Source organism: Callospermophilus lateralis, unplaced genomic scaffold (genome assembly GCF_048772815.1).
Source record: "Callospermophilus lateralis isolate mCalLat2 unplaced genomic scaffold, mCalLat2.hap1 Scaffold_86, whole genome shotgun sequence".
Taxonomy (NCBI): Eukaryota; Metazoa; Chordata; class Mammalia; order Rodentia; family Sciuridae; genus Callospermophilus; species Callospermophilus lateralis.
Window position 1 is genome coordinate 3,301,430 of NW_027516693.1, and position 24,118 is coordinate 3,325,547.

The window sequence follows — 24,118 nt, forward strand, 5'->3', positions numbered from 1 at the left end:
ACGATCCAATGAATCAACAGACACTTGGGAAATATTAATAAACAATTTTTTTATGAACTATTACAACAAAGAACTTCAGCAAGAAGGAAAATGAAGTTTATGATCTTTGAGTAAACATTTTTAGCGTAACAGTCTCTGTGACCAGATATTTAAAGAGAAAAATCAAGCTTACATAACACCATTTCTCTGTTATCAACTGGAATACACTAAAAATAGGATAATGGAAATACATGTTCTTAAAGCATTTCCACAGGAAATGTCCATAATTATGACATTCTAAATCATTTAGCAATTGTATATGCTACATTAACTAAAACAAAGGTATTCCTTATTGCACATTTTAAAGTTGGAAGGATACTCTAGTTTAAGTGGGGGATATTTAGGGGGAAAATATTTTGGCTCCAAATGTATACTGCGCCAAGGCAGCTTCATTCTAAAAACATAAACCATTTAAAATAAACTTTTATATTTTGAAGCCAATAATCCTTCAACACAATGAATAGTTCATAGTCCACTTTCTGACTAAGTGTCAGAGGTTAATTTTATGGGCCCTGTTTTAAGGCCTGTGAACAGCCCTCACTACTCTGAGAATCGGGTGTAGGTGGAGGTTCATCTTTAAAGCCTGAAGACATTAAGTCTTTTGCAGCAGGTGGTGGCCCATAGTCTTGGGGACCATGAGTTGGAAGTGGTAATGGGGCACCAGGAATGAAGTACTCTCTTGGGCCAAATGAGCCTAAAGGTCTAAATGGTTCAGGTCCTGGAAAAAAATCACGAGGGTCAAAAGGCAAATCCCGTTGTCCAGGTGGAACACCTGGTGCATATTCTCTGAAGCCTATTGGTGGATGCATACCAGGACCTGGAAAATAAAAAGGAAGTTATGTAAATACCCAGAAATTTCTGAACTTGGGTGATTTCAAGTATGTTAATATAGTCTTTAATTTCTCCCAAGCCTAGAACATCAACTGGTGAACATCCTGACTTGCCAGATGAGGCAAACTGAAATGGAACAAGTTTAGGTTATAGCCTGGCCAACCAGCCATGAAGCCACATATTAAGGATTTAAACATGGCTCTACCTAGCTCCACGCTTATCTTTTTTCTTTCCCTACTATATAATTGCAGAATTATTTCTATCTCACAAGAGCTCCATTTATATTTGGAAGTACTATATTACCATGACAAGATGATAATTATGAAATAAGAACTTTACTACATCAAATTTTGATAAAAGGAAATCTTACTATTTATGACTGTATCCATTAAAAATTCATGAAGTATTTCAGCATGGACTTTACACATGCCATCAGAATCAAGGTGCATGCCCTCCTGGAAAAGGCCTTCCACAGCCACCTAATTAAATCAGCAACATTTATTAGGTCACTGTTAAATCCTCCTCTTTAACACTTCCTTCTGACTTTTCTCAAGGTAAGGAGGGTTTGACTTTTCCTTTTCTATATTCTATAACCTACTGCTTATGCATCCATTATGGGTGATTACAAACTTTATGCTATAGGATTTTCATATCTGTGACAAAATTTTAAGTTATGGCATGTGTCTCATTCACCTTTCCATCTATTGCAGTGCATATCAACATATTTTCAACAAACATCTGCAGAAGTAATATTTCTGGCTTTTCTCTATATAGCCCCTTATCCTTGTCTATGAGATAGCTATTGCCTATCTCAGTATAAGATTATGTAGTGTCCCATATGTCCCAGAAAACTGGAGGAAAAGTTAAAATGTACTCAGCTGTATCCTTTCATTGTTAAGACCTGAGATAGCAACCAACTGTTTTAGCAAGCAATAGAAATGAAAGATGAATGTGATTTATAAGTCAATCACTACTGTTCAGATCATCATACCAAATGGTGTAGGAATTGGCCGAGGCCCAAAAGGCCCACCGAGCTGAAATGGTGGTCCATACCAAAAGGGAGGTGGTGGAGGCCGTCCCATCGGAGGTCCCATAGGGGGGCCCATGAAGGGTACCCCTGAGAAAGGAGGGGGCCCTTTCATAGCCATATTAACCTGCAATTTAAGATTTTAAAGAAGTTAAAAGTTTTAAAATTCCTATGTATTAAGACAAAGTACCAACACCGATAAAAGCTAAAACCCAAAACAGGCACCTGTCCAGAGAACACCATCAGTGCAACAAAACTCTACCCACCCCTCCTGTGTATTCCCACTGACAGCTTACAGAAGTTAGAAGGATTCCACAAGAGGGAGCAGTTTGTTACTGATTATATCTGCACAGGAAAGGGAAAGGCAAGAGGACTGGCAGAGGTTATTAACAGAGGTGATTTCTGACCAGTATGTCATGCTGTATTCACTACAACCTATTTCAAAGGGAGTCCCCCCCCATCACTTCCCTTTCATCACAATAGCTCATTACTTCCATATTAAGAAAGAACAGAATAAAATGAAAAATCCATTCTCTACCCACATAATAAGAGCTACTATTCAGAGTATCTTCAGTAAGTCTTTCGTATATTATTCAACCTCTGAGATCTTTAAGTAGACTGTCTCCTTGTTTTAAATAAGAGGGAACAAAAGCAAATGGATTATCATAATTTGTTGAAGGCCACACTGCATATTAAAGGGTCTCAATCCCAGGTTTGCCTCCAAGCCATGCTTTCCCCACCTCTACTCCTCTCTAACAACGGGTCTTTGCTCTCTTTTAAATCTTCTACTACAAAGGGGTTTGGGGGTCTTATCTAAGCTGCCCTTAGATTGCTCCAGAGATGTATATTCCTGGAATATGTATACACTGGAACTTGAGAAGTATTCTCCAACACAATGCTATATACACAAATTAGGAAGACAAGGCTTTAATATTTACTTTCATTTACTGTACACCATTTGAGATATTGATTTATCATTTCCTATGAGTAGTGGGTTTGAAACTAAACAATTAAAAATTTATTTTATTATAGAGCTGCAGAAGACCTACCAGATATAATAGCAACACAGTTACAAGAGAATGCACTTATGTGAACAAATGAGACCATTGCTTGGGACTGGCTCAAGAGGTCATTTCAGATTATCATTGTTGCAATGAAACAGTATTTCACTTTTAGAAAATCTGATACCAATCTAATTCAAATCACTCAAAGTAGGGTTTGCACAAATGGAGGAATTCTTAAATAGCATTCTTCCAAACAAAAATAAAAATGATGAATTATATAATTTATAATGAATTTACTTTGCCTTAGAACATTCAACACAAAACACCATATAAAGTTAGAGTGATAACTTTTCACATTCTGTAGTTCATTATAGTTGTACACACTTAAGCCACATTTCCAAGTTAAGGAGAAAAGTAAGCTCAATATTGCATGCAGTTTAAAGCAAACAAGATCAGTGTCATGCTCTGAATATCCTTCCCAGAAATGCACAGAATAAAACCCAATTCAGTTCTCAACCTCTAAGTACTTACTCCAACTGGATGCTCAGTCAAAGAAGTAATAGTAGAAACTGAGGGGGTCTCAGGTTCTTGGGGAACAGTTTGCTTTTTAAAAAACAAATGGGACAGTACAAATAGAACACAAAGAAGGATAAAGCAAAGAGCAAGAACTGTAGGAAAGCTACATGTTCCTGCACGACCACGTGATTCACAGTAACTACAGAACTTACCTTGCCCTCATCCGTCACCTTAGCTGGAGAAGAACTTCTGGAGCTGCTGTTCATGTGAGCTGGACCACATCCTGGGTCTGTTAGAGATCAAAGAATGGATTCAGATTTATGCTAACATGAAAAGAATAAAAAGCCTGCATCCACAATTACAGATTCTTTGAAATTACTTGGTCTCTTTACCAGAGGCAACGGGTTTCCCAGATGCCTCAGAAGACCATTGAGTACGAGGTAAAGGTCCATCCATTGACCCTTGGGAAAGAAAGATCAGAGCCCTTGTATGTATTTTTCAGAAGAAATATACCACTGGTGGACAGGTCAGGGTTCAACAATAACTAGAAAGCAACATTAAAAATGGGTTGCCCAGGGGTTGGTGTTGTAGCTCAGTTGTAGAGTGTTTGCCCAGCATGCGTGAGGCACTGGGTTTGATCCTCAGCACCACACCATCTACAATTAAAAATATTTTTTTTTTAAAATGGGTTGCCTAATACGTAAATCACAATTTATAAAGAGACTTAAGTAAAATAAAGAACTGCCTTGGGTTGATAGAACAGCAAATTAATACATACTGGTCCTAAACTTTAAGCTATAGACTTGAAGTATGTGTAGGTTGGCTTTTCTTTAGTCTGTATAACCTGACTTCCAATCTTACCAAGACTACAGTCCTATTTAGAATTGGAAATAAGACTCAGTATTTCATATTGGAAATATGTATGCCACATAAAGTTTAAGGCTACTTTTATAATATTTGGGAAAGGAACACCATAGAGATTTAATTTAAAGATAAAGGTTTACACTTCACAGTGTAAAATTTAAAAGAAAAAAACAATACAGGGACCTCCAGGAAAAAAAAATGTTTTCTATTCTAGAACAGATTTTACAGAAAACATTCACTAAGATAAAGTAAGAAATTATCTTCTATATATTGTACAGGCCCAAATTCTATGTTTTCATTAGAATATTCAAAAGGGAAAAAAAACACCAAAACCTTGAAACAGTTTACTATAAAGCAACATGTGAATGCTCACCAAATCCATTTCTAGGCATATCTCTTTGATTAAGAGTAGCAGAAGGAGGTCTCCCAGCTGGCTCTGCTGTCAGTGGAGGGGAACATTCTCCACCACTCAAGGGGCATGGACCAAAAAAGCCATTACGGCTCAGTGGACCTAAAGATAACAATGCCGTGTTACTACTTTAAGGCAGCCTTCTCCCTGACACCAAGCCCCACACCTCCCGCTTTAGCAAATCATTTAGATTATTTCATAACCATTACACACAGAAATAAAAAGTAATTTACATACATTCTGCACCAAGAAATAAAATAGCTCCTTTTACAAAGTGCCCCCTACCTCTCCCAGGAGGATTTTGTAAATTTGGTCTCCCCGGCATTGGTTTTACAATCACAGGTTCATATTGCTGCATTGCCATCTTTTGGGTCATTTCCAGTAGTCTTGAATATTGAGAAAGAATGGGCTGAATTATGAAACAGCAATCATAGATAATACCTAGCATAACCTTAAAACACTATAAAACATACAGTAAGATACAAAAATCACATACTTCTGTCTCAAATTAGCAGCTTCCCTTTTCTCTTCAGCTATAGCTCTTTCTGCAGAACGAGCTTTGAGCTATTAAAGAGAAGATATTCAAATTCAGTTGCGGTAGGCTATGCAAAAAATAAAGAAAAGGGGGGAAAAATCTTACCCAATTATCATGAGCTTTCTTCTCATGCAGGGCAATCTGAAAAAGACAACACATTAAGAAAATGTTTTTAGGGACTCATTATAATAGCCTATAATTGTCTGTATTAGATATCAAAGAATTCTACAACTACAGGACAGTATTAATTACTACCTGGTTTTTAAATGAGCACTTGGTTTTCTGTAATTCTTCTTCCATCTCTTCAATTCTCCGCCTAAAAATTACAACAATTGAATAAAATTTGAAACATTCTAACCATTTTCCCTTTATTCCATCAGCTATACTTTTAAAGACTTTTATCATACATAAGAAAAACATTTCTCTAGTTATATGAATCCAGTGTGATCAAAACTAATACTACAGGCCAGGTGCAATGCCACATGCCAGTAATCCCAATGATTGGGAAGCTGAGACAGGAGGATCACAAGGTCGAGGTCAGTCTCAGCAATTAAGTGGGAACCTATGCAACTGAGACCCTGTCTCAAGGTAAAAAAAAAAGGTCTAAGGATGTAGCTTAGTAGTAAAGCACCAAAAATAAATAAATAAATAAATAAAATAAAAACCTAATACTAATAACTTTTTTATCATTTAATTCCTTAACTGTTCATCAGTGTGTTCTCAAGTAATTCTGCTAGAAATATCTTCGTCCTTAAAAGTTTTTTTCTTTTTTTCAAATTATATCCATAGAAGATTTCCAAGGTCTATCAAATGCCACACTTTTGTGGGTCTTGATATAACACACAGCAAACTGATTTCTTAAAGAATTACTACAACATACAAAACCCCCAGAACTGTTTGCATTGACCAAGTTCCCTATGGTCTTGCCCATTGGGTACAAGTAAATTTTTGTTAACATTTTTCATTTGTTAAGTTGAAATTTATTTTTTCTCCTGTGTGAATTGAATGTGTTCATATCCTCTCGTTATTTATACTTCCATGCTATTTTCTTCTATCTACATAATGTAAAAAAAAAGATTAAAAAGAAAGCTAACACTAATTCATTAGACATTGACACCCTCCTTTAGAAACTGAACTCACTTGTAATTTTTAACTTCCTGTACAGCGGAAACCACCTTTTCATCTGCAGCTGACAGCTGCTGCTCTTTTTCTAGTCTCTCACATTCTTCTTGAATCAGTTTCCTAAAATAAAGCCAGTTATCAAATCAAAAGTTTCTCTTTGTGAATATCACTTCCCACAATTCTATAAAATGCTTAGGCACATAAAATAGGAATTCAAACCTGCAATTTCATAAATCAAACTCTGGCAAATCACTTACATTTTCTAACTTCTCCTCTTAATTCTCAACTTACCAGTAAATAAAATAAATGTGAAAACAACATGTGCCCCAAGGGCAAGTCTCCTGTGTGTAAGATAATAAAAACTCACTTTACTTCAATATGGAAGATCAGGATTTACTTCAATGTGGAAGATCAGGACTGATCAACCTAACATAATTAAACATATTAGGATAAAGCAAGGGATAATTCTTTTCTCGTTTCTGCCATGGGTAGGACACTAAGTATATCTTTGTCATGGAGGAACTCTTTTCTCAATCCAAGACTGGTACCATAATAAAGATATAGTCAGTCAAAGAAAAAATCTTCTAGAATATGTCTTTTAGCTATGCAATTAACCACAGAACATTTTTCACACTTTAGATATCTATTTCAAAAGAATTGTAAATTAAGCAAAATGACAAATCTGAGTTTTGATAATGTCTATCAACCAGAAAAAGAAGCCAAACTGACCCACTATCAGAGTATTATCTACTGACAAGTTTTAACTCTGATCATGAAACTCAACATGTTCATCTACTGACACAAAGGTAGCCACATTTAATGTTTTAAAAAATACTATTTTCTGCTATCCTTGTACTACTTTAGCCATAGTTTCAATTCAAAAGATAATTAACTTGAAACTTAATTTTCCATAAATCAGAAGAACTACAGTAAAAAAGGATTACTGATACCAAATAGAAAAAGGGGATTATATATTCTTATATAGCTTCTCATTTAATTCTTCAGCAAGTATTTTATGAGTGGCTATAATATACTAGTTACCTTGTAAGATGCTAAAGAATAAAAGAGCTCACTGTTTCAGGTATAAATGGTGCCTAAAGGAATATAATAATTTTCCCCACTGGCTTAAGAAGGAATATGGAGAAAACTGAATCTTGAAGAAAAGAGAGAATTTTGTTTCCAATTATCAAAGAGTTAGTCTGAGAGCACTAAGAACAATCAAAACATCTTTATAAGAATATAAAATTGTGTTTGAAGGGATCCAAGCTAAAAAGTCAGTGAAGATATATGTATGTGGCCAAGATCCATTAGAAAAAGGAATCTCAGAATTACAAGTAAGGCTGGCACTTTAAGGTACTTTTCTCCTATTGAAGATAACACAAAGATATGAGTCTGAACCAAGCCTTCATTAAATTCCTGGGCTTAGAGGAAAAAAGAGGCTACCAATAAAGGGACCCTTAATAAAAGCCCTAGCCTTTGAGTTTAGATTAGAAAGTACTGCACACTTAAGTGATGAACAGGCAAAAAATCTAAAAGGAACAATACTGAAACATTGAAAAGACAAGTCATTTTTGAATTATCTTAATTGCTGACTAAGTTTAAAGTGAAAATCTTACTCAAGTAACCTCAACACTTTTCTATAAGAAGATAACTTCGTCTTAGTCCGCAAATTTCATCTATAATTATCACAACAATGTTGGCCAATCAAAACTGACCAGGCACTCCATAAGACAAAATTCTGTGAGAAAAAATCCCACAGAAACGGAAACCACCGAATGGGGTTATCTGCACATGTTTTAAAATCACTGTGCTTTATATAGTCAAAAAAGTAAAGTCAAGATTATGAATTTCAGAGCTGGGAACATAGTTTAGTTGGTAAAGTGCTGCCTTGCACGCACAAGGCTCTGAGTTCAAACACCAGCACCACAAAAGAGGAAAAAAAAAAGATTACGAATTTTGTCAAAGGATTAGAATCTATAAAACCAAGAAATAGTTGGGTGTGGTGACCTACCTACAGTCAAAGATACTCAGGAGGCAGAGGCAGAATTATGAGATTAAAGATAGCTTGGAAAGCAGTAAGACCCTAGTCCCTTATGAGAAAGAGCAAGGCATCTGGGGAGGTAGCTCAATAGTAGAGCACATGGCTCAAGGTCCTGGGTTTGAGCTGGAGTACTGAAATAGGCCTGGGGTTGTGGCTCAGTGGTGAAGCACGAGCCCCAGATGTGTGGGGCACTGGGATCAGTCCTCAACACCACATAAAATAAATAAAATATTGTGTCGGGCTGGGGATGTGGCTCAAGCGGTAGCGTGCTCGCCTGGCATGTGTGCGGCCCGGGTTCAATCCTCAGCTCCCCATGCAAACAAAGATGTTGTGTCTGAGAAAAACTAAAAAATAAATTTTAAATTCTCTTTCTCTCTCTCTTAAAAAAATCCTATAAAAAATAAAATATTGTGTCCATCTACAAATAAAATAATATTTTAAACCCTGAATTTTTTAAAATCCTAAACTCAATGAATGATTTTAGCAGCAGATTTGGGAAGTAAAATAAATCCTAGCGCTTTTAAGACAGGTCAGAAGAAAATATCCAGAAGAAGTAAATCCAGAATGTAGGAGGCAGGGGAAATCAAATTCTAATATGCATTATTATAATCAGAAGAGAGAATGAGGTAAAATCAACATTTAGAAAAAGACTCGAAAATTCAAGAAGTGTTTAAAGGTCCCAAGCAACATAACTGCAAGAGGAAAAGTGGGTGGGGTGGGGAAACTACACATAGGCACTTCCCAATACAACTGTTATAAAAACAGAGAAAGGACTACAGAAACTACGGGAGGGATAAGACCAAACAACAATGATAATGGACCCTTAAAGAAAAAAATTAAAACAGATGGTAATTAATTGGATATTTTTAAATTGCTAAAACTAAGTAACAGTCAAAATTCAGTAGCCAAAAGAAAGATCCTTTAAAAATGGAAACTGGTTTTAACTCTAATCATGAAGTTCATGTCAACCTAATACAGATTATAAAGGTAGCAATATTTAGTGGATAAAATACTATTATCTGTTTATCCTTGTACTACCTTTGATACACTAATCAAATCTATCATTAAAGGACAATGTTCAAATAGAATGAAAATAATTTCAAATAAGAAACCAACAGTGTAGAATGCAGAACTATAGAAACTTTAAATATGTGTATAAATTGAATGAATGTCTTGTGAAGTTCACAGTATAAGAAGTACTAACATACAATGCCACAACAGTTATCTGATTCAGGAGCTACTTAAAGCCCATAAAAAAAATAATAAACCTATTAATCTATGTCAGGTTTTTATTAAATCCAGAATATATACCATGGCCTTTAAATTATGAGAAGATGAATATAATAATAATAATATAATTATAATTCCATTATAATTTATGATTACAACAAGCTTATACAGGGGATGAGGAAAATAATTAAAAATATTTAAACTATTAAAAAGATACAAGGAAGAAAAAAAGAACAGGTCATCAAATAGAAAGCAAATTCTTCATATACCACAGGCACACATTGACATGCACAGACTTATATTTTAGAAAGTCCACTCAAGCGGCTATAGAGAAAACTAAGAATTTGTAATAAGTTATATACAAATATAAAAAATGGAGAATGAAGAGAGATGATCCTGGTTAGAAACAGAAAAGATGACACAGGCATGAACTAACATAGTACCTAGGGATGAGTAAAAAGAGTACAAACCACAGATGATGACTGAATGAATTTTGGAGGAGTTGAGAAAAATAGTGCTACAATTTAACTGCATTACAAAGAAAATTAGTTGCCATTTAGGTCATTCAGATTACTAGTAGGGAAAGAGAAAACAAGTGTTCTTTTAAAAAAAAATGATAAAATGAGAAATGTTTCTTTGAAACAGGCCAGGAATTTAGAACTGGCCTGAACAAAAATTTGAGATTCGAAAAAGGTCGCTTGGAGATCACAGAATTTTAGAAAAGTTAATGGAAAGGTTTCAATATTTAATGCATTAATTAGGCAACAGAAGTCAAAATACCTAAAAATAGTTAGGTCTGTAAGAAGGTCTGTCTTTGCTTTACAAGATATATATATATATATATATACCAAAGAGTAAAATCAGGTGCAAACAAATAAAATCTGACACAACCTATTTTTAGAGAATTCAAGTATTTTTGTGGATTAAAAACTTCAAATGAACTTTCAAAAAATAACTAGCTCCACACTAAGAAGATTAATATATAAATATATACTACAAACAAGTACTTCTGTAATCATAACTCCTAAGGTCCTTGCCACAGTTCCATTTTGTGTGAACATCTGAGATATTCAAGTCCAAAACTTGTACCATCAATAAGTAAATATTATTCCTTTTTGAAGTTTTTATTCTACTAAAACATGTCATTCCAAATCACTCAGTATTTTTAAAGGTCCAGAGTTAGAGATACAAGTTCAAAACATTAGAATTACATAACTGATCACAGTGAAAGTTAATTAAAATAAATAGGGGGATCATAGAAAGGGTCTAGAACTTTGAGAGGTATTTCCACATCAGTGACTGTTAATACCATTTTACCACTTCCTGCCTTCATATGAATTTGACAATTGATTACGATGTCCTCACAGCCTTAGTTTATGGTTCCAACTACCTAAGGACTCTTAAGACTGACGATGGAAAGAAAAATGCAACTTATAGGAAACAAAAAACAAAGGAAAAAAGACAAGTCTCTACTTATTACAACTAGAAGAAATTGTAAATAATCTTAAGAAAAGATAAAATTATCTATTAGTTCACACAGTGATAACAATAACAAACAATGAAAATCTTACTTTTGTAGTGCCATCACATCTTTCTGGTAGAGTTCTTTTAAAATCTCCACTTTCTGCCTTAGAGTTTTGCATTCCTCTTCCAGTACAACTTTAGAAGACTGTAGTGAATTGTAGTCACCTTCTAATTTCTTTATTTGGTCTGTAAAGGATAAAACAGCTTATCTCTATATGTTTACAAGGACTTAAGAACTTTTTTGAGGGAGTAGTGCCAAGAAAAGTAAGAAGCATAAAAGCAAGAAGCCATTCTTTATCTTTCCAATAAAATTTTAAGACTTTCCAACATGGCAATTTCTTCTCAAGAAGAACCCACCTTCTAGATTACATTTTGTGGACATCGAGGCTCTTAGCTTAGGTTGTAAAAGTTTTAGATCCTCTTCAACTACTGATATTGTAGTTTGTGTCTAAAAATTGCAGAAAAGAGAGGTATTCTTAAAAGTGAGGCACAGGAAGAATTCACAGGCACTATGGGACTCTTACAAAGAACTATACCCGAGAGAGATCCATCATCTGCTTAATTTGATCTTTGATCTTCTCATTCCGATCACCTAAAAACAAAAGATTTTAGCTTTTTCTTTCCTTACTTTTAACTCTATATTCTCCTAACTTCCCCAAACTAAATAATGATTGTGTTCAAACACCAGAAGAAAAAAAAATCAATTAAATAACTAAACTGATTAGACTAATGACTTTTAAGAGAATTGCAAGCTTAGATTTAAAAAAAAAAGAGAGAGAGGTGAATTTCAGGCTGGGGTTGTGGCTCAGTGGTAGAGTGCTCACCTAGTATGTGTGAGGCACTGAGTTTGATCCTCAGCATAAAAATAAATAAAAGTACTGTGTCTGTCTTAAAAACAAAACAAAAGAAAAGGTGAATTTCTAGTTTGCACAACTAAAATGTTATCTATGCTATTCTTGTAAGATAAAAGCTTTTCTTCCTCTCTCAGATCTATCTTCACCTGGGCAAGTAAGTGTCTTATTTAGAAAGATTAAATCCTCTATTTTCTCCCTGAATCTACTACCAGGTGTGGTTTGAAATACTTGCTATGTAAGCAATATCCAACTTGGGAGAAAACATCTGGAAATATTTTCCTCATCAGTAAACACTGTTACACTCCCTCTCTCTAGCTTTCTGATAGTCTCTAGCCTCTGTTCTCACAGCCTTAGTTTATGGTTCCAACTACCTCCGGACTCTTAAGACTGATTGTGGACCTTAAAACCACAGAGCCAGAGAGATGATGAGTATCAAAATCAACTATCATCTGCATAAGTTAAGAAACAAATTTCTCTTACTGTACAATGTTCAATACTCAGAGGTATAGGATGTGACTATTGTAGCTGCAGTGTACTTACTAGTTTTCAATGGGATAGAAAAAGTCAGTGTTCTTCACATGCCTATTGCTACATTATACCCCAGCAACCCACCTCTGCCAATGCAATAGACATATCTATAGATCCAGTGATATGTGTCTACAACCCTGAAGCTTAAGAAGAAAATCAACCAGCTGAAAAGTGGCATCTGTATAAATACTTAATTAAACACAGGAAAGCAAAAAAAGGATTCAACCTCCCTGAGACTGATCTTACCTGCTACCTCTCCATTGGTTAATTCACCTGACTCATCTTCTCTATTTTGATCCTCAGATTCAGATTCACATTGTAACCAATTCAACTGTGTGATATAATTAGTCAAAGCCTAGAAAAGAAGCAAAAGGTTGGAAGACTCTCGATTTTAATTCAGAAGATTTCAGGAGAATTCATGAGATGAAACATGTATTTGGAGTATAAACTTACATTAATAGTATCATCTTTGTGATTAAGAGCTATAAGTAAATCTTCCTGGGACTTCTCAAATGATTTGATTTGTTCACTGAGCTCAGCTTGTGATGTACTCCAGTCTTTGATTTCCTGCTGCAACTGAAAAGTCAAAACACATGAATTCCTATGGGTTAGGGAGGGGTTTCTGCACTGGATACATCAGGACTACAAGACTTAGACAAAGAAATAGAGAACCATACTCCTTGGTGGCCTGCCTCAATCGAGGAGGTTGAGACCTTGGTTAAGGAAGAGGGCAGAGTGGCCCCAACTCTCACAGCTGCAGTAAGAACATCAGAGCTCTCAGGAAGTTGACCCTGTTTATTGCATTCCCCAGAAAATTGCTGCCAATTCAAATAATTTACTTCCAGCAGGAATGGCTGGGCACATATGACTGTTTCCTAAATTTAGACTCCTTATCATGTAATCTTCCCTTGGCCGGTGAATCAGTAACTACTCAAAAGAGGATCATAACATACTTAATTTTCTGGTTTAAAAAGTTTCTTTGAGGCTATGCATGTTAATAACTGATTGACATTTGATAAGAAAAGCAATAATCCAAAAATCCAAAACAGATGGAGAACATATATATGCACTCAATTTAGGGAGCATGTTTAAAGTTTGCATATCTAGAAAAGGTCCTACATGAATATTCCTTACCTCAGAAACAGATCCAAGAAAGATACAAGATAATGATATTCACTTCTCTAGTTTACATTATGTATGACATCAAATTTTCTTTACCTGCTCTTTCGTCTTCTTAAGCATGGTATTTTCTTTCTGAAGCTGACAGCATTTCAACTTCACCTTCTCTTCACGAAGCTTAGCTTCATTAAGGAGAATTTGAAGCTAATTCAAAACACTACAGTTAGTGAATTAATTCCAAAGAAAAAACAAAGTTATACTTTCCCAAACCAGACATCATATAGTTCTCATTTTTTGCACATTTTAGCACACTTCAAATTTTTGGTCCGCAACAAAACTAAGATGTAGTATTAATATCCCATTAGCAAGAGTTGGCAGCTTTACCTCTGAAAGTTCAGAAGTATTCACTGAAATGACATCTTTAAGCTTCTCTATAGATTTCTTATTTTCCATTATCTGCCAGGTGAAAACAGAACACAAAATATGCATTAGGATTTCAGTAGAAATACTCATATATGTGTGTGTGTGTGTGTGTGTACACACATATATATACTAAAAAAGATAAACACAACAAAGTATTTGTCAAGCCATCCCATTACATTTCAGGTAAATGCAGGGGATCCAGCTTTGGACTAAGCAAAAAATCAAGAACTGAAAGAGATGAGGGAAAATGAAGTCATAAATATTTCATGGCATCCACAACCTTACTGTTTATGAGATAACCAGAAAAAAAGGTCAAAGTATAGAAAATCATAATGCAATAATAAAATGTTTTAAAGCATAGAAAATTAATTAATTACTGTTTCAAATATACCAGTTCAAATTACTAATTTTTTTCTAGTGATAGAGAAAAAAATTTCCCAAGATCATTTTTAAAATTTTCTTATCTGAAGTAAAAAATGATAAAATTTAAGGGAGAATAGACTAATCTCACATACAGAAGAATTCCAAAAAATTTATAAATATATTTGCTCCTTAAGGAAGTGGACATAACTCTGCAATCTTTGTTTGCAATGCCTGGGATTGAATCCTGACACTCATGCATGCTAGGCAAGTGCTCTACCATGAGCTGCATCCTGAGCTCGTAACTCTTCATACTTTAACTGTGGGCTGTGCATGGTAACTTCCAAAGAATATAATATGAAAAGAATTGGAAAGAATTTTTACAGTGGAGAAATCTGATAAATACTACCTCAGCTAGGTGATCAAGCTTACTTGGGGGTAGGATATTTCAGAACACACTCTCTACTATCTTTTGCAACTTTTATGTAATTACAGAAACTTATAAAAATTGAAAATGAAATATGTAAGTAAAATTTTTTTAAGTACAGAAAATTGATTAATTCATTACTCTTTCAAGTAAAAAGTAAACAAATACTGTTCAATTGGACAATAGTTTTTTAGTTGATCTGCATGTTTCCAAGGGCAGAGCAAAGCAATATAAAAATTATACAAGGTTGAGAATAAAAATATTTCCTAGGCCCATAAAAATAATTTGTTGTATCAGTACTTAAAAGTTCCACAAAATGGGCACAGAAGTGGGTTCGACTTCCTTGACTCCTAATCTTACTTTAGTTAACAGCTGGACTAAGTTCAACTTAACCAATTTTACAAAATATTTCAAAAGCCAAATTACAGCAACACTTAGCAGCAAAACTCTTACCAAGTCATGATTCTTAGCTTTCTGTACTCTTTCAGATTCTAACATAACATGAAGACTTTTAGCTCTCTCATCCAGAAATTCTTTAGCTTTTTCAAGAAGCTTTATTTTATCCTGGGAAAAAAGGTGTCAAGATTACTCATTACATTTACTTGAGTTTAGAATGTAATTCCCCCCAAAGAAGGGATTTTTACCTTATATTTAGTTGCTTCATCAGAAAGAATCATATTTTGTTTCATGGTTTCTTGGACCTGTTTCTTTGATTCCTTCATCTATGTAAATAAAGCATTCAGAATTAAGATACACAAATTATAGTGCTACTATACAAGTTACTTCCAGACAAGTGACCCTTTCCAGAAGAAAGCAGTACTTAATACATATGACTGCTTAGAATTTGGATGATTTGTAGAAAATAATGAAACAAAAATTTTAAAATACAATTTTTAAATTAAAACAGGTAGAAATGATTCAAGCTAGAACCAAGGGAGAAAGAAACAAAAAAATAATTATACCTTCTCTTCATACTTTGAAACTTTCTCTATCAGTTCTTCATTTTCTTTCATGAAATTGATTATCTTTTGGGAAATTTGCTGTTCAGTGACTAAAAGGGTGAAATACACAAGATTATTACAATCACTAAATGAAATTCAATTACTCAATCTACTAAAAGCAAAGACATGTTATATGGTACTATGAGGAAATACTTCTTAGCATAACTATTATGCTTTTAAAAAGCAATCTATGCTTATTAGCAATAAGAGTATAAAATTATTAAAATTTAAGAAAAATATAAGAACAATGATATTTTGCTGGGCGCGGTGGTGCACACCTGTAATCCCAGTGGCTCAGGAGGCTGAGCTAGAAGGATCCCAAGTTCAAAGCCAGCCTCAGCAACAGCAAGACACTAAGTAACTAAGTGAGACTTGGTCTCTAAATATAGGGGGTTGGGGATGTGGCTCAGTAGAGTGCCCCAGAGTTCAATCCCAGGTACCCCTCCCATCCAAAATGATATTTCAATTTAAGCTTATTTCACAGATGGGAAATACAGTAAAGTGTTGTAGCTTGATATTCCTCCCTTCTCAAAACACTTTATTTTCAGAAAATGGAATCATTTAATTCTTTGCAAAGAAAAACAGAAATGAAAGCATACTGATTCACATTACCATTCTTTAAATTATCTACTCAATTACTTAATGCATGATTAAATCATTAGCATAGAAATACTCTTTAAATGTAATACATCTGCATTACATCAATATTCAAAGTTAATCTGCCCCAAATTAAAACTTATCATCTCCCTATCCACAATTTGTTCCTCCTCTTTATCTCCTATCTCAGAGTTGGAACCATCATCATCTACTCTATTATCCATGCTAGCAACCTAGGAATAGTAAAATTTTCAGGAGGTATAAAAGTAATAGACATTAAAAGTCACTGTATCTACTTCTAACATACATAAAACACACATCAAACACCAATACAATACAAGTTAAAAAACCTAAAAATTTACCTTGATATACTCTATCTTTTACCTAGAAGAGAGGAAAAAAGATTAAATTTGATGTCAAAAATCTGCTCAATAGAAACAGCATTCCTAAAACAACAGTCAGAATCATAACCAAGTGAGAATTTAATAACATTCTGGTTCAGGATAATAAATTTATAGGATTAAAAATAAGTAAAGGTTAACAAGCATTTTAAATTTAATTGGTAGTAATATTTCATAAATAGGCTCTGACATAAAAACACTAAGATATGTACCTTATTTCACAGTAAAGATGTGTGTGTATGTGTGTGTGTGTGTGTGTGTGTGTACTCAAAATCATTTACTTGAGAATTCTAAATAACCAGGATAAAGTCTAGAAACAATGACTATTCAAAAGGAATCTGAGGAAACAATATTAAAGGCATAATCTTTGTACTAAGATATGCCACTTTCACTCACCAGAAAACATCTTAGAACTCCAATTTAAATTTGGCTATTGGCTGAATTTAGAAACTAAGAGGCTACATCATCTTATTTCTACACACCACTAAATATATAGCAAGAAATCTGAAAGGGAAGACTGCTAGAAGAAAATGCACAAGCAACAAGAGAAATGACAATTAACATATTCTGGAAAGGACAAAACCAATCATTTCCTAAAGACAGCAATAAACTGCCTGATAATAAAACCTAAGCAGAAATTGTTAAAAAACATCACTAAATTTCTTCGTAACTTAGCATATACTTGTCCTTTCAAATGTTATAAATGGTGATGGGATACTCAGATGTGTCCATGGATCATCCATGGGATCTTCGTAATAGGAAATTGCATTCAGAAAACTCCAATACAGAAAGAAATGGCATTTCTTTAATGTCATAGCCTTGCTAACCTTTTACTCAAAATGACAACAGAGGAAAATGGGAAGTAGCATAAAAGCAGTCATCTAAGGAAGAGACTAAAGCTACAAAGTCAAATGCTGAAACTGAGGAGCAACAGCTAGGAACCAGATCCCACATAACCTAGTGAAAAGAGAAACAGGTACCGGGGTTCTTGAAATGAAAGAAACAAGAGAGAAAAATAAAGTGTTTTCATGTTTTTCCCTTCTCTTTATCCTTCTATTTCCTTTTTCCTTTTAGCTGAGAAAAAGTTCAATGAGATTAGAAAATTCCTCACAGGCAAACGATTCTTCTATTTAAGAAGGGAATACTTTTAAGAGATTTTACACTCAATTGTACAAGGAGAGGAAACTTATCTTAACATAATTAAGAAATCAGAAAAAGAACACTCAGATTTGAAAAGATTTGTATCCAATGCTTTTGGCCTCTTTAACTATTAGGCTTTTCATATGCAAAGTCCATTTACCTAAAATAATTTTCTTCCAATTATGTTAAATAACTATGAAACAGAATGACCTACAGTACAAACATAAGTATGTATAAGCGTATATATATACGCTTATACATATACGTACACACATACACAGAGATAGACTAATTCTGCTCAGAAAAAAAAGACTTAATGAACAAAACATTTAATGAATTTTTGGACAACACATAATCTATACTTCCAAATAAAAAGGTATTTTCTGAACATATGATCAAATCATAAAATCTGGGAAAAATATATATGAAAGACTGGAAAAATTATCTCATCTCCTTTTTCTCATTTTACTATATTTCTTTGTAGCATTTCCCCGTTTATATGTGTTTATATTAACACGCAGTTCATCAACATTTAAATCTTAGTTTTTGCTTTTTTTTTCCACTTCACATTTAATTGTGAGCATTTTCTGTACCTCAAAGCTTTGAAATAGATAAATCTGCCTACTATTCCATTAAGCGAACATACAATAACCCCTAAATGAATTATGTTGTGCTAAGTCTTCAATCTAACACACTGTTCCACTGAAAAACATTACCAAAATCTTCAAAGCATAGTTATTTCTTTAATATAGATTACTAGACATATATGCTACATAAAAGGATATTTATCTAACCTATCCCATCTTTTATTCCACTTTTAAGACTTCTGATACGTATGAAACTACTGGTCAGGATGGCTGTAAGAATTACCAGTTTTACCAACTGCACCCACACTAAATTATTTTATAAGGTTAGTTTGACTTACACCAGTAATTTGTGTTTTAGCAACTGAAAAGGAAAAAAAGGGGGGGGGGCAGTGACTATATAAAATAATCCTTGTGCTTATGTGCTAAGGTATAAGTAAGTTAATTTACTCACAACAAGAACAGTTCTCCAAAAGAAAATGACAAAGGATACCAATCCAAAGAAAACAGTGAAAACTACAGGCTCCCATGGTAGTCCATAAAAATCAGGTCCAGGTTGATACTCATCAGGCAATGTAGTAAACAGCTGAAACAGAAAAATTAGAAGAAATGGGAAACCTTAAATTTATAACAAAACAGTCACAAAGAATCATGGCAATTCTAAACCAACCTCCTCATCAGAAATCCACCTCCTCAATATTTTCCAATAGCTTCTTCAAGAGAGAGGATACTGACAGTCTCATATTTTTTGTTCACTTGCAGTGTTTTCAAGTATAATGAATCTAAAAACTTTTTTAAAAATTTATTTATGTATCTTTAGTTTCAGGTGGACACATTATTTTGTTTTTATATGGTGCTAAGGATCGAACCCCTAACCTTAACCCTAACCCTGACCATAACCCTAAACCTAACCCTAACCCTAACTCTGTGCCTCATGCATTCTAGGCAAGCGCTCTACCACTGAACCACAACCCCAGCCTGAATCTAAATACTTTAAATTGAGCATACATTTCCAGTTTGTAACAGGCCCTATATCATCACATTGTCTAACACCTGGCTAGAATCCCTCTGGATCATTCTATTCTCTTAGACAACCTGGTTTTTATAATTTAAAAAATTCATTTAAGGCAAAAACTTAAATATATGAAAGAACTAATTAATTTTATGGCAACAAATAAAAACAATGATGATATACATATAAGATTTTAAATCTTACTTCCATTCCACTCTTATATAAACAGATAAGTGACATGTAATTTCAGACCACTCTTGAGAACTGGCTTAGATAAACTTCTCTGAATTTAACATCCTTCTATAAAATTCAAAGCCTGATTTTAAACGGTTGCTCAAAGGCAGTGCATTAAACACCTGCCTACCTTCCCTGTTTTCACCGTCCTCTATACGTAATTCGAGATAACTGTCATTTGGGCCCAATTCCCCAGCAGTCTCTGTAGGGAAAAGACCTGTAGTAACCTTAGCTGTTTCGATTGTTGGCTGCATTTCGAAACATAACATGAGGTTGTCACCTCTATTCCATCAAAAAAAAATAAAAGTGCAAGTGGGGAAAGCTCAAGTACACTCTCACCGGCCTCGCTTAACAATACAGTCATGTCCTGCCTGCCTTGGGCCTGACACACTCCATTTCTCCGACGCCACGACAGTCAGTGCACCCACTCCGCCAGAACTCAGCCACCCGCCTGCCAGAATTGGGGTCCCTCCCTGGGAATGGGACCCGTCACCTCCAGTAGCTTGGCTATGAGGGCTGCGTAGAGCACCGACAGGGGTCCCAGGAGCTCCGGATCCCCCGGGGAAGCAGTGACAGAAGGCACAGTGGCAGGTACTGAGTCCATGGTGTAGGGACAGCTGAGCGGAAGCGACTCTTCCCTGCAGAACAGCACAGGACCCTCTCTTTCAACATTTCCTACTTCGGGAGGACCCAGCGCAGTGGGCAGGTAGTGGGAGTGAACTTTGCCTTCCTCCACCGCAGGCGCTTTCGGCAGACGAAGCCGCTGGGCGGACTGCAGTCAGCAGACCTAGGATGCCAAGGGGCGGGAGGGAGCGGGAAGAACCAACTGCGGAGCCGGGGGAGGGGGGGGACAGCGTGAGGAGAGCTGAGCAATGAAAGAATTCCAGGAGGAAAGAGGCTCACCTGTCCCAGGAACTAGGAAGAGGACCCGCAATTTAGAAGGCCCTGGAGGAAGCCAGGGAACTAGCAGAAGGGGATTATAGGCAGAGACTAGGAAAAAGGAGAAAGTCAGGCCTCCCAGCCCCTCCCAGAACAAAACCCTTTTTTCAACGTGTGGAGACACCAGGTACCTGACCCAAAAGTGCAGACAGAAGAGGAGATGCTTCTCCTGCTCCCTTCAAAAGGACTACTGCTGGGACTGGGCTTTCCTTCCCTACTCACTCCAGTCCTATGTGACTTTATCCACTTGTGGATGACACTCTTTTTAAAAAGCCTTACCCTAAGGAATCATGTCATTAACACCCCACGCCGGTGGCTTCATTTCTGGATGCCACATTTTAAGGTTGCATGACTTGTGGGAAAGAACAGAATCATGAATAGCCCAAAAAGCACGTGCTAAAAATTGAAGAAACTGGGGACGCTTAACTTGGGGAGGGAATGAACATATGTGGATCTTTAAAAATCTGTCCTCAAGTTGAATATGGTCAATTCAAAAGAACAAGAATAAGCAGGAAAGCACTGAAAAAGAAGAGCAATGAAGGGTACAGGGAGGGCAGACTATATAATCAAATCATGTACCCTCGTCCAAGCCCAAGAATACATAGAGTTTGTGGGACAGAATAGAGACTCCAGAAACAGAACCAACTGCACTGGACATTTGGGGTACAATAAAAGTTAGTCTGGGGAAAATAGACTTTCTAATAAGTAGCGTTTGCAAATACCACATGGAAAATTATAAAATTGGATTTTTCTCTAATTATTCAAAAGATAAACTACAAATGGATAAGAAACCTGAATGTAAAAATAGAAAATAAACAAGTACTATAAAATATTTGGTAAAATTTTCTATGTATTATGAGTGGGCAAAACCTGCCTCATTGAAAAAATCTTTCCTGGCTGTATATAAACCTGCTACACACACACACACACACACATACACACACACACACACCCATGCAGTTTGACAGTGACAAGCTGAGAAAAAATATTTGCAACATATTATTGTCCAAAGAATCATGTTCCTGAAATATAAAGAACATTATAAATAAAATGGCCAGCAAACCTATACAAAAATGGGCTGAAGAAATAAACAGATCTCAGGAAAAGAAATGCAAATAGCTATAACATATGGAAACATGTTCTGCTTAGCTCATAATGAACAAAATACAAATTAAACCACACCAAGATACCATTTCTCACTTGCATTGGCAAGATCCAAACGTTTGACAACATACTCAGTAGGTGAGAGAATGTGGGGGAATACAAATTCTCAGACACTGCTGATAAGTATACAAAATGATACAACCCTTATGGATGAGATTTGGCAACATCTCCCAAAACTGCTTATATATTTACCTATTAACTCAACAATCCCACTTTTTTTTTTCACTTTTTCAGTGCTGGGAAGGGTACCTAGGGCAAGTGCTCTACTGCTGAGCTATAGTCCCCCAGCCCTAACTTCTAAATATACTGGGAATACAACAACAAATGTTTAAAACTTATATTTACAAAACTATGTTATTCAAGCATTAATTATAATAACACAAGATAGTCACAAAAGGCTGAAACAACCGTCATCAATAAAAGTTGTTGAATAAACCAAAGAAGAAAGAAAATAATTTTAAATACTGCTAAGAGCTGGTTTCCAGAATACATTTTTTAAAAATGAAGTAGAGAAAAGTACTTATAGAACACTATTTGTATCTTAGAAAGTGAAAAAAGATGAATATATTTCTTATAGCTTTGAGGTAAAATTGACATGCAATAAATTGCATGTATTTAAAGTGTGTAATTTGATAAATTTTAACATGAAATTATGAAATCACCATTATAATCAAGATAATATACACATCCTTTACTTCCAAAAATATTATCATTCTCTAGGTAATTCTGCCCTTTGTCACCCTTCCTTCTTGCCCCCCACTTTCCCACTCCTCCAGCAAAATGTCTATCTTAATAGATTGGTTTGTATTCCTCAAGTTTTATGTGTATGGGATAATATATTGTATTTTCTATGGCTTCTCTTATTCAGCATAATTTGAGATTCGTCTACATCAGTTTATCTATCATCTATTTTTATTGCTAAGTAGCATTTCATTATATGTACGTACCACAATTTGTCTATCATCTATTGATAGACATTTGGATTTTTTTCCAGTTTGGGGCTTTTACAACTAAAATAGCCAAGAACACTGAAATAAAATTCCTTCTATTACTATATAACTTATCTTTTCTTTGGAAAAGAATGGTTGGATATGACTGGTGTATGTTTACCTTTTTAAGAAGGTGATTCTACCACTTTATATCCCCACCAGCTGTGTACCCATCCAGTTCCTCCATCTCTTCTCCAACCACTCAGCACAATTATCTTTAATATTAGCTATTTAATAAGTGTGTAGTGGTAACTCTTATGCTTTAAAATTGCATTTACCTGATAATTATGTCAAGCATTTTTAATGTCTTTATTTACTATATGTTTATCTTCTTTGATTAAGTGTTATTTTACAGGACTATATTTTTTCTTTCTAATGAGTTCTAAGAGTTCTTCATATATTCTTGATGCAAGTCTTTTATCAGATAAATGCTTTACACTAATTTCCTCCCAGCTTGTGTTTTGTGTATTTCATTCACTTCAAAGTGTATTTTGAATTACAGAGGTTTTAGATTGATGAATCCCAAATTGTCAAATCCTTTTTAATGATTTTGTTGTCAAATTTAAGAAATCTTTGCCGAACCTAAGTTCAACAAAAATTTTTCTCTTATTTTTTTTCCTAGAGGTTTTGTAGTTTTGAGTTTAATATTTAAGTCTGTGAGTTAATTCAGGTGTCTAATGCAAGGCATGGATCAATATTTTGCATATAAATATGCAGTAATTTCAGTACCATTTGCTGGAAAACTTTCCATTCTCTACTTGTCTTTCCATCTTTGTCAATGACTGTTGCCATATATATGTGTATCTATCTCTGAATTCTTGGCTCTGTTCCAATGTTTTGTCTGCGATCCTAATTACTGTAGCTTTAGAATAATTTTTTTTTTCCTCTTCGTATGGTACTAGGGATTGAACACAGGACCTTGCATATGCTAGGCAAGTGCTCTACCACTGAGCTACATCCCCAGCCCTAGCTTAAGTCTTGAAGCCACGTATTCTAGGTCTATTGCAATCAGCTTGTCATTTTCTACAAAACTCTGCTAGGATTTTGATTGGAATAATGTTGACTCTGGTGATTAAACTGGGATGAATGGACACCTTAGTCTTCTGACTCATAAATTAGGCTATATCTCTCCATTTAGGTTCTCTTTAATTTCTATCAGCAATATTTTATAGTTTTTAATATATACATTTTAGTTTTTGCCATG

At 34.9% G+C, this 24,118-nt stretch overlaps 1 protein-coding gene across 2 annotated transcripts; it reads right to left on the reverse strand.

Moving 5' to 3' along the window:
• Positions 1-182: 182 nt before the first annotated feature.
• Positions 183-20,426, reverse strand: LOC143387831 (transport and Golgi organization protein 1 homolog). 2 transcript variants are annotated; one of them, XM_076841981.2, is made up of 24 exons: positions 20,316-20,426; positions 19,031-19,162; positions 16,814-16,835; positions 15,816-15,904; positions 15,498-15,575; positions 15,307-15,417; positions 14,028-14,099; positions 13,743-13,847; positions 12,978-13,100; positions 12,771-12,879; positions 11,679-11,734; positions 11,500-11,590; positions 11,190-11,328; positions 6,366-6,467; positions 5,481-5,541; positions 5,331-5,366; positions 5,187-5,254; positions 4,976-5,076; positions 4,655-4,792; positions 3,810-3,878; positions 3,630-3,706; positions 3,433-3,504; positions 1,862-2,024; positions 183-856 (listed from the first exon to the last, which is right to left on the reverse strand). In XM_076841981.2, the coding sequence occupies exons 1-24, from the start codon at positions 20,424-20,426 to the stop codon at positions 543-545; spliced, it is 2,439 nt and encodes an 812-aa protein (XP_076698096.1). In that variant the 3' UTR covers positions 183-542. The 2 variants fall into 2 exon arrangements, with proteins under 2 accessions (XP_076698096.1, XP_076698097.1); XM_076841982.2 differs by lacking the exon at positions 3,433-3,504.
• Between the last annotated feature and the right edge of the window lie 3,692 nt (positions 20,427-24,118).

What these genes read in the sequence shown, in the direction of transcription:
- LOC143387831 (XM_076841981.2), bottom strand. Translation starts at nt 20,426, where the DNA reads ATGGACTCAGTACCTGCCACTGTGCCTTCTGTCACTGCTTCCCCGGGG. An exon ending in ACAAAGATGATACTATTAAT is followed by an intron (nt 12,880 to 12,977) that starts GTAAGTTTATAC and finishes CTTCTTTTCTAG; the next exon opens with GCTTTGACTAATTATATCAC. An exon ending in GATGTGATGGCACTACAAAA is followed by an intron (nt 6,468 to 11,189) that starts GTAAGATTTTCA and finishes GCTTTATTTTAG; the next exon opens with GAAACTGATTCAAGAAGAAT.